Source organism: Cucurbita pepo, chromosome LG08 (assembly GCF_002806865.2).
Source record: "Cucurbita pepo subsp. pepo cultivar mu-cu-16 chromosome LG08, ASM280686v2, whole genome shotgun sequence".
NCBI lineage: Eukaryota > Viridiplantae > Streptophyta > Magnoliopsida > Cucurbitales > Cucurbitaceae > Cucurbita > Cucurbita pepo.
The window spans coordinates 8385746-8401675 of record NC_036645.1 but is presented as its reverse complement, the minus strand read 5'-3'; the positions used below and the strand labels follow the sequence as shown (position 1 = coordinate 8401675).

The 15930-nt window shown below is 36.8% G+C and overlaps 4 protein-coding genes across 9 annotated transcripts; 2 read left to right on the top strand and 2 right to left on the bottom strand.

Annotated features, from left to right (window-relative positions):
• The first annotated feature begins 451 nt into the window (after positions 1-451).
• Positions 452-4344, top strand: LOC111800631. 2 transcript variants are annotated; one of them, XM_023684418.1, is made up of 7 exons: positions 452-554; positions 844-1319; positions 1595-1786; positions 1924-2163; positions 2703-2920; positions 3120-3374; positions 3861-4344. In XM_023684418.1, the coding sequence occupies exons 2-7, from the start codon at positions 899-901 to the stop codon at positions 4119-4121; spliced, it is 1587 nt and encodes a 528-aa protein (XP_023540186.1). In that variant the 5' UTR covers positions 452-554; positions 844-898; the 3' UTR covers positions 4122-4344. The 2 variants fall into 2 exon arrangements, with proteins under 2 accessions (XP_023540186.1, XP_023540184.1); XM_023684416.1 differs by having other exon boundaries at positions 463-554; positions 792-1319.
• A 607-nt stretch (positions 4345-4951) lies between these two features.
• On the bottom strand, positions 4952-8270 carry LOC111801103 (protein IQ-DOMAIN 1-like). Its single transcript, XM_023685085.1, has 6 exons — positions 8040-8270; positions 7674-7952; positions 6918-7139; positions 6585-6704; positions 5619-5978; positions 4952-5453 (listed from the first exon to the last, which is right to left on the bottom strand). Exons 1-6 carry the CDS (start codon positions 8112-8114, stop codon positions 5028-5030), a joined length of 1482 nt encoding a protein of 493 aa, XP_023540853.1. The 5' UTR covers positions 8115-8270; the 3' UTR covers positions 4952-5027.
• On the top strand, positions 5911-10924 carry LOC111801102 (pentatricopeptide repeat-containing protein At3g53360, mitochondrial-like). Of its 5 annotated transcripts, XR_002816081.1 has the most exons (6): positions 5920-6031; positions 6161-6305; positions 6379-6439; positions 6954-7119; positions 7727-7851; positions 10094-10924. XR_002816081.1 is itself a non-coding variant. In XM_023685084.1 (2 exons), the coding sequence occupies exon 2, from the start codon at positions 10241-10243 to the stop codon at positions 10760-10762; it is 522 nt and encodes a 173-aa protein (XP_023540852.1). In that variant the 5' UTR covers positions 7718-7851; positions 10094-10240; the 3' UTR covers positions 10763-10924. The 5 variants fall into 5 exon arrangements, 2 of the variants coding, with proteins under 2 accessions (XP_023540852.1, XP_023540851.1); XR_002816080.1 differs by lacking the exon at positions 5920-6031 and having other exon boundaries at positions 6040-6305; XR_002816082.1 differs by lacking the exons at positions 6161-6305; positions 6379-6439 and having other exon boundaries at positions 5911-6031.
• Positions 10925-11277: 353 nt separating this feature from the next.
• LOC111800770 (DEAD-box ATP-dependent RNA helicase 57) lies at positions 11278-15652 on the bottom strand. Its single transcript, XM_023684611.1, has 12 exons — positions 15398-15652; positions 15182-15305; positions 14982-15109; positions 14776-14867; positions 14519-14615; positions 14246-14326; positions 13828-14060; positions 13542-13736; positions 13351-13441; positions 12998-13120; positions 12192-12342; positions 11278-12070 (listed from the first exon to the last, which is right to left on the bottom strand). The coding sequence occupies exons 1-12, from the start codon at positions 15476-15478 to the stop codon at positions 11577-11579; spliced, it is 1890 nt and encodes a 629-aa protein (XP_023540379.1). The 5' UTR covers positions 15479-15652; the 3' UTR covers positions 11278-11576.
• Positions 15653-15930: the final 278 nt, after the last annotated feature.

The following is a 15930-nucleotide window of genomic DNA, read 5'->3' as shown; positions in this document are numbered from 1 at the left end:
AGAATATATATATATATATATATATATATATATATATATATATATTTATTTATTTATATATTTTGGGCGGATAAATTACTAAACACTTGTTTTAGAGAGAGGCACATTCCCAGGCACGTCACGTGTCTGCCCGCACATCACTCCATCATGTTTCAGTAGGCAGCAACCGTCCACAGCAGGTGGACGCCTTTTTCAAACCTCCGCACCACGAACCGGCCAGTCCGGTATCCGGCAATTAGAGACGTGGAAAGATCGTGTACGTCGCTTTCATGGCCACTCAAAAGACGAGCCAATCGACGGTTTCCATTCATCGTCTAGTCGGATTCGTAGCAGGTGACGGCAAGAAAGCTAATAAACACTCAGTAATGACGAAATGGATTGCGTTAACCAGTCAATTCCCACACAAGAAAAAAGAAAAGGTTATGCAAGAGAGAGAGAGAGAGAGAGAGAGAGAGAGAGAGAGAGGGAGAGCGAGGGAGAGAGGGTCAGCAAATTTTAGTGTTGGAAAGTGAAAGCTAAGAATGGAACAGAGATGCTTTTGGCTTTATCTCTGAGTAAGTATTTTCTTATTGCTTATTGTTTTGTGTATTAGTTTGATTCCTTTTGAATGGTGGTCGGTTTCGGCTAGGGTTTTTACGTGGTTGAACAAACGAGATTCCATTATCACGCTTGTGAAGTATTGATTCTAGTTCTGTTATATGATGGTTTGACATTATTACTCTGGAATTTTCCGCTTAAAGCAAAGCACAAATTCACACGAACAATCTCTCTCTCTCTCTATATATATATAGATGAATGTGTGACTCTGACGCTATAGACATTCTGTGGGCACACTCACTGTAGCTGGACGGAGTTTGATGTCTCTGAAGTGGTTGAAGGAGTGAGTATTCAGTTGCCGATGTCGGAAATCAGAGGATCGAGCTCATGGAGCGAAGAATTTGCAAGTTTGGTGGAGGATTCCGGGATCCGTTACATGGCGGAGCCGATCGGAATTTCTTCACCTTCGTATGAGAGTACGAGATCGGATTTCCAGGTCGAGTCGCGGAACTATGAATCAGAGGAGTCGGAGAGTTTGAAGGATCAGGTTAAGGGATTTGCGGTCGCATGGGGTGAAATTCTTCTTGAATTAGGGAGAGGGTGTAGGGACATTGTGCAGCAGAATTTGATTACTGAGGATTCATATGTTGCTCAAAAGCTTAGAGGACCTTGCGAGAATGTTATTGCTAGATTGAGTTTTCTTAACGAGTTTTTGCCGGAGGATCGCGACCCCGTTTATGCTTGGCCGGTTATATTTTTTGTTTCCATTCTCGCATTCACAGGTGTGTTCAGATTTTGAACTTCTTTTTTTCCCTTTTTCATTGACGATTTCTGATTCAGAAGATTACAGTACTCTTTCTTTGTAAATTGCTTCAACTAAAACATTTCTCCTTTTGATTATTTTCATACCAAATATTGAGCGGAGATCTTGTAATCTTTCCTCTTGATTTTAATCTTAGCGTTACCGGCAAGTATGTTATGAGTGGTAATCGTGAAACTGTGGTATTTTCTTGATTCGATATAGAGCTCTGATGCAATAATTAACTATTATTTGCAGTAATCTGTGTAAATAACAGACACGAGAGCTTTAGCCGACCGATTATGAAGGTGCGTGATCATCCTCCTAGTGCTTCTCGCATACTTCTTCCCGATGGCAGGCACTTGGCCTATGATGTTCTTGGCGTTTCAGCTGATAGAGCTAGATTCTTCATAATAGCTCCACATTCTTTTCTTTCATCTCGATTTGCAGGTAAATATTATAAATTAGAATATCTTGAGACTCTTGAATTATTTGAAATGCAATTCTTGAATCACAAAAGTTGGACATTCCTAACTCTTGGGAAGATTGTTGTGGAATTAACATTATAGCATCTATTTCTATGGCAGGTATACCGGGAGTGAAATCGTCTTTGCTCGAAGAATTTGGTATTTGCTTGGTCGCGTATGATCTTCCTGGTTTTGGGGAGAGTGATCCTCATCCCAACAGGAACCTGAATTCATCAGCACTAGATATGCTGCACCTAGCTGATGCTGTTAGTATTAATGGAAAATTCTGGGTGCTTGGCTACTCAGAAGGAGCCATGCATGCTTGGGCTGCACTTCGATATATCCCAGACAGAATTGCAGGTGTGTAAGAATGTACGTATAAATTTTAATAGTTTGGAGAGACTGTACTGTGTGATACTATGAATCTTATGATATTTGCAAGCTTAGTATCTTATCTACTGGTGAAAATTAGATATTCAAGAACATATGATTATAGAAGTTACAAAAACGAGTGTCTTTTGCATGCTTTGTTCCCCATAAAGGAATAAGAGCTTTGTTTTTATGGGCCTCTCAAAACAAAGTTGGCAGACAACTCAATATATGAGTAGGTACTTCTCACCTAGTTCCTCAATGTCGTACTCTTTGGGGCCACTATGCTCCTTCAGAGATTTTTGTATCCTTTCGGGTACGGTGCTTTCTATATCACGCAGAACCTAAGACATGGTTGGTTGATTGATAGTATGTTGAAAGAATAAATAGATCTTCCATTTCAGTAGCATAGGAAGTTAGACTTGCTTGTATCCGCTGGTTATTAGAATGAATTGTATTCTGTCATTGATTAAACATAAACTAAATATGCATTTACTTTGGAAGTTTAATGAATATTTTTGAATTTACAGGTGCAGTCATGGTAGCTCCAATGATCAATCCATACGAAAAAAGCATGACTAGGGAAGAGTTGAGAAGAACTTGGGAAAGTTGGGGTCCACGGAAGAGATTTCTATATTTCTTAGCTCGTAGCTTTCCTAGATTTCTATCCTACTTCTATCGCCGAAGTTTTTTGTCAGGAAGGCATGAAGAAATTGATAGACAGTTATCCCTATCACTGGGAAAGAAGGTGAATTAGTGGATTTTTTGGTTCAATAGCTACGTAACTTACATTCGTGCACCCGATCACATGGTACCTCATACTTGAAGTCACCGACACAAATTCTTTAGCCAATAACACTCCTTGCATTTTCTCTCTCCTGTTCTTTGTGTTCATCTTGATCGAGTGTATGCGATCCTAACACAACTCACAATCTTCACATTTTCAGGACGAAGTTTTGATAGAAGATTCAAAGTTTAGGGAATTTTGGTACAGGAACGTGGAAGAGTCAATCCGCCAGAAAAATGTCAAACCATTTGTAGAAGAAACCATGCTACTTGTGTCAAATTGGGGCTTTAGCTTGGCAGATCTTAGGGTGCAGAGAAAGTGTCAAAGAACAGGCATTCTTCCTTGGCTCAAATCATTGTACAGTCAAGAAGAATGTGAGTTGGCCGGATTTGTTGGTCCGATTCATATATGGCAGGTCAGGCCACTTCTCTTTTCCTCACATGACATCATACAAAATCTTATGCTAACTGCCTAAATTGGACTTATTTGTTCTAATTGCCATGGGAAGATTATGAACGTTTATTTGGAACTCTTATCCTTTTTCTCACGACATCCACTGGCACGCACATCATATATACTAATACACATAGATGCATAGACAACTTGAACATATTTCAATTGGTTTAGACTGATGCCCTCGATGATGATATTAGTAGTTCGATTCCCTCTTGTTGAACTCCCAAATAATAACAATTATAGTAATGTTGATGATCTACATAGATACATGTGATGCATGAATTTTTCGACTCTTATGTTGCTAGATGGGCGAAGGGAAGTCTTGTGTCTTGAAACGTACTTTTTATATAGCGTATGGCGATATGATGATATGACAATCAAAGAGACTTCAATAGGAAATTCTCGACTCGATTTTCTAATATAAACTTTGGTCATGTTTGAACAGGGAATAGATGATAAGGTAGTTCCACCATCGATGACTGATTACATAGGCCGCATTTTACCAGCAGCCATATTGCATAAGCTCTCAAATGAAGGACACTTCTCGTATCTCTATTTTTGTGATGAATGTCATCGACAGATATTTTCCACCATTTTTGGACCTCCCAAGGGGCCAGTTGACAGAAGGGAAAAAATGGAAGCTTCTCCTTTAGAAGGAAATACAGGAGGAGAGATAGCGAGTACTGTAGATCTTACAGTAAAATGATACGTCGTCGTCCCGAAATACACCAAATAGTAACGCGATGATTTTGCCTTCCAAATGCTCTGATGATGTAAATGCCATATTGATATCAATATCGATATCACGCTCTTCTTCATTTGTCTTCACTTCTTGGACAAGGGTGTGTAATTTTATCACCGTTGCTTCATTACATTACATTACATTACTCTACTTTTATTATATTTAACAGCAATTCATTAGTTACTTAGCGCTTCAGCCTCTCACCCTTCATAATTGGTTTATTCTGCTAACATTTTTAGCCTACACATATCAACTTTTTGTCTTATTTTTCAATGATAGCTAATTTGTTCTTTAGTGTGAGTTTAATCTTTCATTTAGTTCTTAAATTATTAATAGAATTTAATAAGTTTTTTAATTTTTAATTTTGTATATAAAAAGTGTTTTAACTTTTAAAATGTTTAATATAAATAAAAATGTAAAGTATGAGGATGTACCGTTGAATCCAAGAAAACACTCGCACTCTTAATTGAGAACAACCGAGAATAGATTACAAGACACTTTATACATTTTTTTTAATATTTAGTTATCTCATTTTTCTAAAATAAATATATCATAGCTTTTAAGGATCTTTAATTTACTGTATATATCATATTTGATATTTTATTATAAAACAAATATCTAGTTATATTTGATATTTTATTACAAGACAAATATCTAATATTTGTCTTTAATATCTTTCCATTTATTATTCTTTCCACATTGTAAGCGAGAAAACGATTGCATTTCCTAAAAAATAATAATAATAATAATAAATAAATAAAAAACCACCAAATTCAAATTTAAAGCAATTAACGAACGAATTATTGCTGAACCGTAAGAAAGAAAGGTGCTGCTTTCACGCTTTCCCTTTGCTTCTGTTATTCTCTTCATTCAAGCCGCTATATCCACCTTCAGACGGTTGGAATAGCGCCTCGACCCGGCCGGAGATGGCGGATACAAGAGTTGTTTCTTAGCAGATGAACTAAACGACGTTATTTCTCGAGCTCCATTCTTCTCCAACTCAAATGGAGTATGAAGCTTCGATTTGGCTCTTGCCGATTCAGTGAACGTCATGTAACTCGGAAGATTTTGTGAACTGTTTTGGCTTTCTTCGTCCCATACGGATGATCGAGGTCCTCCATTGTTTGATTTTATACTTGCCAGGCTCTTGCTGTCATCATCTGGAATCGTGCTATTTCTGGCGCCTAATTGCTTTGATTTCATTGCCTCTGCGACTGATCTTCGCGGCGAAGGAGTTGAGAGGGACGTGAAGGTATATCTGTGGCTCTCGGATCGACTTGCTGTTGGCGAATTTGCCTTCGAGGTCAACTGGAATCCTTCAATTTCTGGAACCGAGTTCTTTTTTATGGTTGATGATTTCAATTTCTTTGGCTCTGCGACTGAACTTTGTCTGGAAGATGTTGAGAAGGACTGGAAAGTATATCTGCGGCTCTCGGATCGGCTTGCTGTTGACGAATTCGCCTCCGAGCTCAGTTCAAATTGAGCGTTAGCTTCGAGAGAATCATCTGGAACTGAGCTCTTTCGTGTGCTTGATGGCTTCAGTTGCTTCGCCTCTGCAACTGATCTACGTCTGGAATGAATCGTGAGGGGCTGGAAGGTATATCTACGGCTTCCAGATCGGCTTACTGTTGGCGAATTTATCTCCGAGCTCTGTTTGGATTGAGCATCGGCTTTATTAATTTCTCCACAAACATTACCAGAGCTCGCATCCCCCCATTGTTGAGCTGCCATCCATCTCTCCAACCAGCTCCATCCCCAGGTGGGATTGTTCGGATCTGTGAATAGTGGATTTGTTGACCTCGAAGAATTTCTCCAGATTTTCTGTTGAAAGAGTTCAGATGAAACCTTGAAGAATTTCTCCATATTTGAGCTCTGTATGTTTTCTTTTAATGTCTTAATACATAACCATAAATGATAGGAATAATTTTCCTTTAGCTTTTATGTTTAACGTCTATGTTAAAAAGGATTTGAAAGCAAACTATAAGAAAATTGGCAATAAGCAGACTACAAGAAGAACAAAGAACTAATGGAAAGACGACCAAATGATGATAACTTAGACGAGTTGATATTTATTCGTTCGATATGTTACTATAACTATCACCACAAAGGGTGCCTTCGGGTTCGTGGCAACAGAAGAGATGCTTAGAGGTACGCTCCAAATTCTTACTTTCGACCCTCTAAATTGAAAATTTAAGAACTAAAATCTTTTGTTGTTTTTCAGAACCGGCTTTGGAATGAGTGAAGCCTCTCCGGCTATTAGTATGGTGGACCATGAGAATAATGTAAGGGGTGAGCCCAGATATCCTGGTTAAAAAAGAAAAAAGAAATCCTTACTACAACTTGGTGCCAAATATTTTAGATTACTTCTCTCTTACTCTTGGTAGATCAAATGCATAATTCTATTAGATGGCATAGTCAATAAATCACCTGTCGAGAAAAGGCATAAGCCAATGCTCTCTCTCTTCTCATAGCTGCTTCATGCTTGCTTAGTAGTTTAGCCTCAACTTGTTCCTTTGATTGTGTGCTGTCGTTCCACCCTTTCCCAACCTGTTCATGTTTCAATTTTTAAATGACACTTAAAGAATGAAGCTGATTAGGAAAGTAGCTAAAGCATGAGAATTGCTCGTTTTTGGTCATTGATATTTAGGGAAAATGTTGAGAGAGAGTAGACCAAAACCAATCTCACTGCCGGATTATAGAACAAGTAATGCATCTCAAACATAAAATAGTTGAGCAATAGTGGTAAGTGATAATGAAGACCTGAGAATTCTCTTGTTCTTTTGTATGTTTTTGTAGGAGTTGTTTCTGGAGAGCCTGATTTTCCTCCAGCTTCCTCAACCTTCTTGACCGGATCTGGGAATGGACACGGACAAAAACTTGCATACACCGGATGGTGTTCATGGCTTGACGATTCAGAACTGAACTCTCCATCAATAATTTCAATCTCAACAGCCCTCTTAAGGTTCGTATTTCTGATCTTGCCTGAGATTAAAAAATTTTAAATTTACTATAACCCACTAATCTCTTGGGTTATGTGGTGATTGATATGATATTGCAAGCATGGTCTTAGGTACCGAACTGTTGGACTTTATGCAGATTTCAATTTCTAGCCTACAAATGAGGAGAGTTTTTAAGTATTAGATAAAATATTAAATTTACAAATAACCCATTAACCAAATTTTTTTGGGTTGAGTGGTCATTTAACCTAGTATTAGATTCTAGAGGTGAGGGTATTGAATTGCTTTTACTACTTGTTTGTCAAGATTATCAATTGAAGTCTTTAGAAAGAAAGTTGAATTATAAATTTCAACCTTTGAAACGGTTAAATTTTCCACAATATCCTTGAATTTTGGGTAATTTGGATAGTTTCATTTGAACTGTTGAGCTTAAAGTTATTAGAAAAACTATTTTGAGTGTTTCCATTAACATGATGAAATTGACGTGAGGTAAAAAAAATGGAAACCAGGAAAGGGTATTTGATAAATTAATGAGATAATTGCAAGAATGAGTTCACACCAGATATCCACGAAAAAATGATTGAATCTTGATTGCTGCCGTTTCCTCTCTAGATTTTCTGGTGAATTGAGTCACAGTAGTGATCTGGACAACCTGTGTGCCGGCTGTAGAAGCCATGCCCGTGGAATTCGAAATTGGAACAGAATGAGCTTTGCAGTGGTCTTCATTCTCCTCACAGGTCGATTTTACCTTTTCTTGCTGAGCTATCTGATTTGCAATAGTCAATGTAGGAGTAGAACATACACTGGGGTGTTTTTGTTTTCCAGACAATTTAGTCTTCTGCAAATCGGAAAAATATTAGAAAATTCAAAAGAAGGTGAAATTTCCCATCTAGTCAGTATATAAGCAAAATGTAAAGTTACAAACCTGGTCTTTCTTCCTTTTGGAGCTGGGGCTGAGAGCTTTCTTCAAAGTTTTAAACCAATTTCCTTTCCTTCCCATCCCTCTATGATTGTTCTAACAGTGTTCTTCAGGGAACAATGACAATATGAAGAAGATATTATAAAGAGAGAAAAAACATGTAACTGCAATGACATAGAAGAGATTGAACTTCACTTCCAACACCCTATAAATACTTCAGTTCAGTTAAGAAAAGTGTATAAAATCCCATCAAACTAAAGCCAAATAAAGCTTGGTGGGGAAGATGGTTAGATTTCTCTGTTTAATACCCTTATAGCTTTCCGAACATATCCTTAAGATATCAGCAAAGTTACCTTGAAAATATGCAAAGTTATGAAGTTCAACTGGTCAAATCAGAGAGTTTCAGTCAGAATATCACAACACCCAGATGTTATAATCGCAAATTATTCAAGAAAAAATCAGCCCATAGAAAACAAATCTGAAAGAACTTGAAACCACACAAAAAATGGCCTTTTCTTCCTTCCATTTTCATGGGAAACAAACAATAGTATGGTGAAGCTTGTAGGTTAGCCACATTTTTCACTTCCACTTCTTTCTGGCTCTGACTCTTCCCCTCCCTTTTAAAGGAACGTATCAGATTCTGCCAGTAAGAATCAAAGGGTACGGTGTTCGACCTTTGTTAAGATCAGAATGAGATGCTTCCCAGTTTCTTTCTGCTCTTCAAAACCATTGATTTGGATTTTGATTTTGTTTATCTTTAGCTAGTAAATACAGCATAACACTGAGTTTTGTAGATTCTGCCCTGTCTTCTCCCTACATTACAGAATATCATTGAGTGTATGTTTGAATTATGTCCTGAAGAATTTGCTAAAATGTTAAGCCAAGGCTTGAGTGAACATGACATCACCTTTTAAAACCAAGGGGATACCACCCTTTTACTGATCATTTGGGGTATGGTTGGGTTAATTCACACTCATCATTTGTAATCTACATTTAGCAGAGTTCAAATAATTGTCCAAACTTATCACAGACGGTAGAAAGGAATATAACTAAAAATTCAAGTCTAATAAAACTCTAAATTTTTAATTATTAACAAAAATATCTCTTTTACAACAGGTATGAAAAAAAAAAAAAAANAAAAAAAAAAAAAAAAAAAAAAATAGCGGTTGAGAAAAGATAGGCAAATGTGGATTTTAGAGAGTAATTGAACAAATATTTTTATTTAAAAAAATGGGGAAGAGTGGTTTAATATACCTGGGAAGTGTGTTGGACAGAGGAAGTTCGACCCCATCTCTGCGGGTCCCAAAGAATGGAACTATTGAAGGCAAATGTGGAGAGATGAATATGGGTTTACTAAATTTGTAACATTTAGACTAAATTTACTAAATTTCAATGGAGAGTACAAGTCTTAATAGATTTAAGCAGGTTTGGCTAAGTTTAAATTGACATAATACGCAACTACATGATACATTTTCGTAATTTAAGTATAATTTTGGGAAATTATCTCCCTATAATAATACCGAAGATTATGGAACTACCCACAAGGGCCATATTCAAAAGCACCATGCCCTTCTGTTAGAATCAAAGAGAGCCGAAAATGAACAAAGCTCAGACCTTTAATGGAGTTTCCCTCTTCTGCAGAGTTTTGATTCCTTCACTCTTTGTTCAGCTGATTGCCAGTTCGAAACCGCAAAGAATTAGAAACTTTCCCACCCAAGATACCGTTCTTTCATTTGCTGGGAATTCCCATTTCTTCTTCTTCTACACGACTTATCCTTCGATAATGGCTTTGTCTCTAAATTCTAATTTATTGGACCTTGTTTTCGCATTCTGATACCGATATCGGCGATGAACTTGTCCATCTGTTCGTTTATGCGTCTTGAAGTCTTTTTCTTTCATCATTCCACTGTGGGATAGAAACTCCAAACGTATCTTCTTCAGGTAGGCTTTTTGGATTCTGAATATTGTTTTCGGTATATTGTGCTTCAAAGAAATTTTGTAATGTATGAATATTTGTGATGATTCTGCACTTTTATGGATGTTGAATTGTTGTACGCTAGGTGCTCGAAGAATGTCCGCTGAGAGATATTGCTAGCATATTTCGACGTGAACAGTGACACTGTAAAATAGTTGGGCGTGGAACTGGAGCTGTACGCGTTTGAGGTACAAGGTGTTTTCTAATGTGAAACTAGATTGTAGAAATTTGAATGGAAGTTCTGGTTTCACTTGATAGATTTGAATGTCTGGCCTTGGCACTGCCTCATTTGTTCAATTTCTTGCACCCCATGGTTTCTGGCTGTGTCCTATGCAATCAGACTCCAATTCGTACCAGAGATAACCAAATGCCTTTCGATCCCGACATTGTCGTCTGGAAGACTCTGCTAGCAGCATGTAAAGTCCATGGCAATCTCGAGGTTGGCAAAAGAGCTGCAGAGAAGGTATTGAAAACCGATCCATCCAACTCTGCGGCACTTGTGATGCTTGGTAATAGACATGCTTCTTCGGGCCATTGGAACGATCTCGCTCGATTGGCGAGCTCGATGAGACAGATGGATGTCACCAAAGTTCCAGGTCAGAGCTGGATTGAGATTAAGGATAGAGTTCATGTGTTTCTTGCTGAAGATAGCTTGCATCCTGAGAGAGGTAGAATATACACAATGCTAGAGGAGTTGATGTTGCAAATTTTAGATGATAGCTGTGATCCAATACAGATGGAGTCTTTTGATTAGATTATATCATAGGAATAATTATTCAAGTCGATTTTTAGATGTACCTTGCATCACATCACACAATTTTTATGTTCGGGTGTGCATAAGAATTGTGTGATGTGATGAACATACAAATTATGTTCGGGTGTGCATAGAAATTGTGTGATGTGATGAACATAAAAATTGTGTGATTATGATGCAAGGTACATCTAAGACGACTTGAATAATTATTAAACCTTCAACTTTCTTTTCCGACTTGAATAATTATTAAACCTTCAACTTTCTTTTCGGTTAAATTACAAATTGCCCTGAGCCTCTATTTTTTTCAAGCTTGTTTATATATGATCATTAAACTTTCAACTTTCTTTTCGGTTAAATTACAAATTGCTAAATTACAGATTAAGCTTGTTTATAATTATAGTTCATATCACAATAGATTTGATGGAATTTCTATAATTTTAAGCGAGATATTGTAGTCACTCTAACCAAGGTGGTATAAGAATTTACGTCCATGGAACTAGCAAAGAAAAATCACATTCAAAATTCAAATACACAAAAATCCTAAAATTCCTTCCAAAAAATATCAATGGAGTTTTTAAGTCGACCATGTACAAATGATCAAATTCTTCAAATAAGATGACCTATTACATTTGAGTTGCAAGCTCACCTTTTAAGAGACAAATTTAGATGTAATCGACACATTTTCACATCATTGGACAAAAACTTCCTAAAGGCATATTTTATTTTAAGTTTTGGGAAGTGAAATAGATTAGAGGTAGCAATTTTAAATTAGGCTTCACCTTCGTCCTTCGGTTTGGTTGAGATTGAATCTCTTTCAGGCCTCCTCTGCTTTTTTCGACTTCTTTTTCTGTGGTTTGGAGACACCATCATCCTTTGGTTTGGTTGAGATTGAATCTCTTTTAAGCTTGCGTTTTTTCGACTTCTTTTTCTGCTGCTCGGTGTCACCTTCGTCCTTTGGTTTGTTTCGGATTGGATCTCCTTCAGGCCTCTGTTTTTTCGACTTCTTTTTCTGCAGCTCGGAGTCACCATCACCCTTTGGTTTGGTCACGATTGAATCTCTTTTAGGCCTGCGTTTTTTTGACTTCTTTTTCGGCTGCTCGGTGTCACCATCATCCTTTGGTTTGTTTGAGATTGAATCTCTTTTCGGCCTATGTTTTTTCCACTTCTTTTTCTGCAGCTCAGTTATCCAAGATGGAACTTCACAGCCTGAAGCTGACATCACATTGGCAATATTTCGCAGAAATGGAATGTCCTCGTCTGTATAAAATGTAATGGCTTCTCCACTCCTCCCTGCTCTGCCAGAACGGCCTGTTCAAAGATGCAAATTAGCCTCAGCCGAATCATATAGAGTATGAATCTTACAACATTCTTTTAAGGATTAAACACAAGGTTCATTGTCAAGTAAGCTGAAGAATGTTAAGGAACATACCAATCCGGTGAATGTATGCAGAGGCAGAATCTGGAAAGTCATAATTGATTACACAGTTAACCCCTTTGAAATCCATTCCGCGAGCAATTACATCAGTGGCAATTAACACCCAAGTTTTTCCAGCTCTGAAGTCGTAAACAACATTTTCCCGCTGCATTCAAGAAAGAATATCAGACATAGAAAGACTCGAAACATTTCTAGTCCATGTGTCCCTCGAATAGATTTTTGTATACATCTATGAGTGTCTAGATCAGCTTACATGCACCTAAACTATTCTCACCGGAACATAACTTGACCATACTATATTTGGTTGCAAAGGTCATTAGTAAGATATTAGATAGGTGGCTACCATGAGTTGAACTCATTCTCACTAAGCCCTTCATTATTTACATTGCCCTATTTTATCACTAGGCCATCCTATGGTAGTTCCCTTGTATAGACCCCTTATAATTATATAATAAGTGATGAATAAATAAAAATGAGAAGAAAGTTCATATTTTCAGCAATTGCTCACTAAACAAACTCAGGTCTAGAACAATAAAAGAGGTAAGAACAAAAAACTTTATAGCATTTTGTTTTACGTTCTATCTTTTAGGAGGGCAAGGCCCCACATAGGAGTACAATGATTAATATCGTGTTCTTCATTATATGGCTTCACGAAAGGTTGTTAAGGATTTAAAGCTGTTACGCATTGTTATTGTTTCGGACTCCAATCTAGACTTGCACGAGTAGTATGCTTGGCATTTTGACCAACTTTTGACTGCCATGAAATATTAAATTTTAGCAGATGATGATGAAATGATTACCTCTATCTCTGATAAGTCAGAATGGATGACATTCACTTTGATATTCTCAAATGCCAGTTCGCCATAAAGATCTTTTGCCCGCTCCTTGCTTTGCACAAAGATCAGTACTGGTGGATTCAAACTCTGTTAAGCACAAAAGCAACAAAGTCAATGCATTGTCTAGTAAGATCAAAATAACAAATACTGTCAAAAGATTGTCAGATAAGTATACTACTAGATACAGGAATTAGATCCAAGCTGACATTTCATGCAATGAATGAATGCTAAAAAGGATTTTTGTTCATGATAAAAGATAAGCTCTTCACTTTCTACTCAAAGAAAAAGTTCAATATTACAATTTACATGTAACGAACCTCTGAAAAACTTTGACGAAGTGCAAGAAGTTTCCCTTCTTCACTTCCGGCAAAAACCAACTTTTGCTTGACAGTTTCAGAAGCGGTATTCCTATTGACGTATCAGAAATATGGGAGTTATTTTCTCAAAACATAGAAGAATATCATGTGAATTGATGATCTTGGGATGAGCGTGATAGTAGTGAACTTACTTCCTACCAACAATAACCCGAACAGCATCATGCATTACTGAGCGAGCAAGATCCTCAACAAAGTCAGGTAAAGTAGCACTAAACAATGAGCGAACTATTGAAGGATTGGAGCATGCTTTTACAATGGTGTCGATCTGTTTTAACAAGCCAAGCTCAAATAACTTATCAGATTCGTCCAGAACAAGGTGCTCCACCCTGAAAAACAACGAACCCTGTATGAGGAGATGAGTTATATTTAGGCTGGTCTTGTATTGACAACATGCTGATACCCCTAGTCAACACCTACCTACTGAGGTCAATTTTCTTTTTCCGAATAGCAAGTCTTAACCTAAGTGGAGTGGATATGAGTACATCACATGAGAACTTTGAGAAATCAGCATGTCTAATAACTTCTTTTGTAACCAACTTGATAGAGAATTTTTTCCCTTTAGCCAATTTTTTGCACTCCCTTGTTGTCTGAGATGCTAATTCTCGTGTTGGACAAAGTATAACTGCACGGATGCCTTCCTTTGATGGATCCTGGTAAAAAAAAAAAAAAAAAAAAAAAAAAAAAAAAAAAAAAAAAANNNNAAAAAAAAAAAAAAAAAAAAAAAAAAAAAAAAAAAAAAAAAAAAAAAAAAAAAAAAAAAAAAAAAAAAAAAAAAACTAAGATTAGAACAGAACACCATTCAAGAAATATAAAAATGGCACTTTAAAGACTATACCTTCAGTTTCATAAGCACAGGGCACAGAAAAGCCAGGGTTTTTCCAGAACCAGTAGGGGCACAAGCAAAGCATTCACGGCCCTATAAAGGAAAACGTTGATCTTAAAAAAAAAATCCAACTAAAACCAAACAGTATACCAAAATAGTCAACCTAAAAACCCAGTTCTTATCAGGTCACAACAATAGATCCTATGTTTTTCTCAATATATTGGAACAGAACTCCTGAAAGATGAAGTTTACTCCACATAGTAAGATAGTAATGGAAGATCATACGGATAAGAGGACTGGAATAGCCTGCCTTTGAATTGGTGTTGGCTCTTTAAACCCAAGTTCTACAAGATTATGCAGTATGTATGGGTCGCATTCATATCTGCAAGCAAAGCATACAATTATCATTCTTCAGTCATACTTATCAGAACCTATAAGGGGAAAAGATATTTAGAATTGCAAAAACAAAAAAAAAAAAAAAAAGAAAATCACCATTGACGTATGAACACAGAAAACCATCCAGCCAGTATAGAATTTAGTACCTTGTGCTCAACTCTGCAAAATTCTGAAGTGGCGATGGAACATTGTTCCCAGAGACATGAATGTTATACTTCTTCCGGAAAAGCGCATCTCTCTATGTTCATCGAAGAAATATGGAATGAACGATGGACAGAGACCAAGTGGTACATAAGTTAAAACCAAACTTCACAAAAAGAAACAATGGAAGTACAAAAGAAGTAATTAGTACCTCAAGTTTCCGATGAAATTCCTTCCTCTCTTCGGAAGGATCGTTTTCAGATGGATGATTTTCCTCATTCACTGAAGCAGCTACAGTTAGTTTTGAATCCTTGAAGACGCTGAACCCCTCCACCGATTCTACATAAGAATAAACAAAAAGAGTTAAAACTAAGCTCAACGACAAGCAATTCAAAGCATTCGGCAATATACCCGTAGCCGCTGATTTCCTCTTCCTCTTCCTCTTCTCCGAAGGCGTTGAATCCTCAATTACTTCGAAATCACTATTAGCAATGGAACTCAAACCTTCGATTCCATTATCACTTTCTTTTTTGCCCTGTTAAAACGACAAAGTTGAATTACCTCACAGAATCCTTCAATTTTCTCATAATAAATAAAACAGTCAACAACGCAGCTACAGACGTTTACCTCGAACCTAGAGAAATCTGCGGCGAACCTCTTCTTGTCAAAATGAATGCCGGCGAACAAGAAAGAAGCCCCCTTCTCCATTACAATGGGCTAACAAATCTGCGTCTCTCACGAATATTGTATTCTCCTTTAAACTTTCAGAAACTAGAATCCCTAAATTCAGCTACCGACCTAGATTATCTCCTTATGATCTTCGGTTTCAAAACCCTAGCAAAACAGGGCCGTGAATTTGATCGTCGGCGCCAAAACCCTAAGGATTTTNTTTTTTTTTTTTTTTTTTTTTTTTTTTTTTTTTTTTGGCTTAGAACTCAAAATTAGGGTTCCAACAAAATTGAATTATCCGTAAAATTGCTTGGTTTAATTAAATATAATTAATGTGATTAATCTTTGCATTTTATAATTTTACATTATTAGTCACAGAGATTCGGTTAATTTTTTTTCATCATAGTACATGTAAAGTGAATAGATCCAAAACCAACCAATCGATTAATTTTTTTATTTATTATAGTACACATAAAGTGAATAGATTCAAA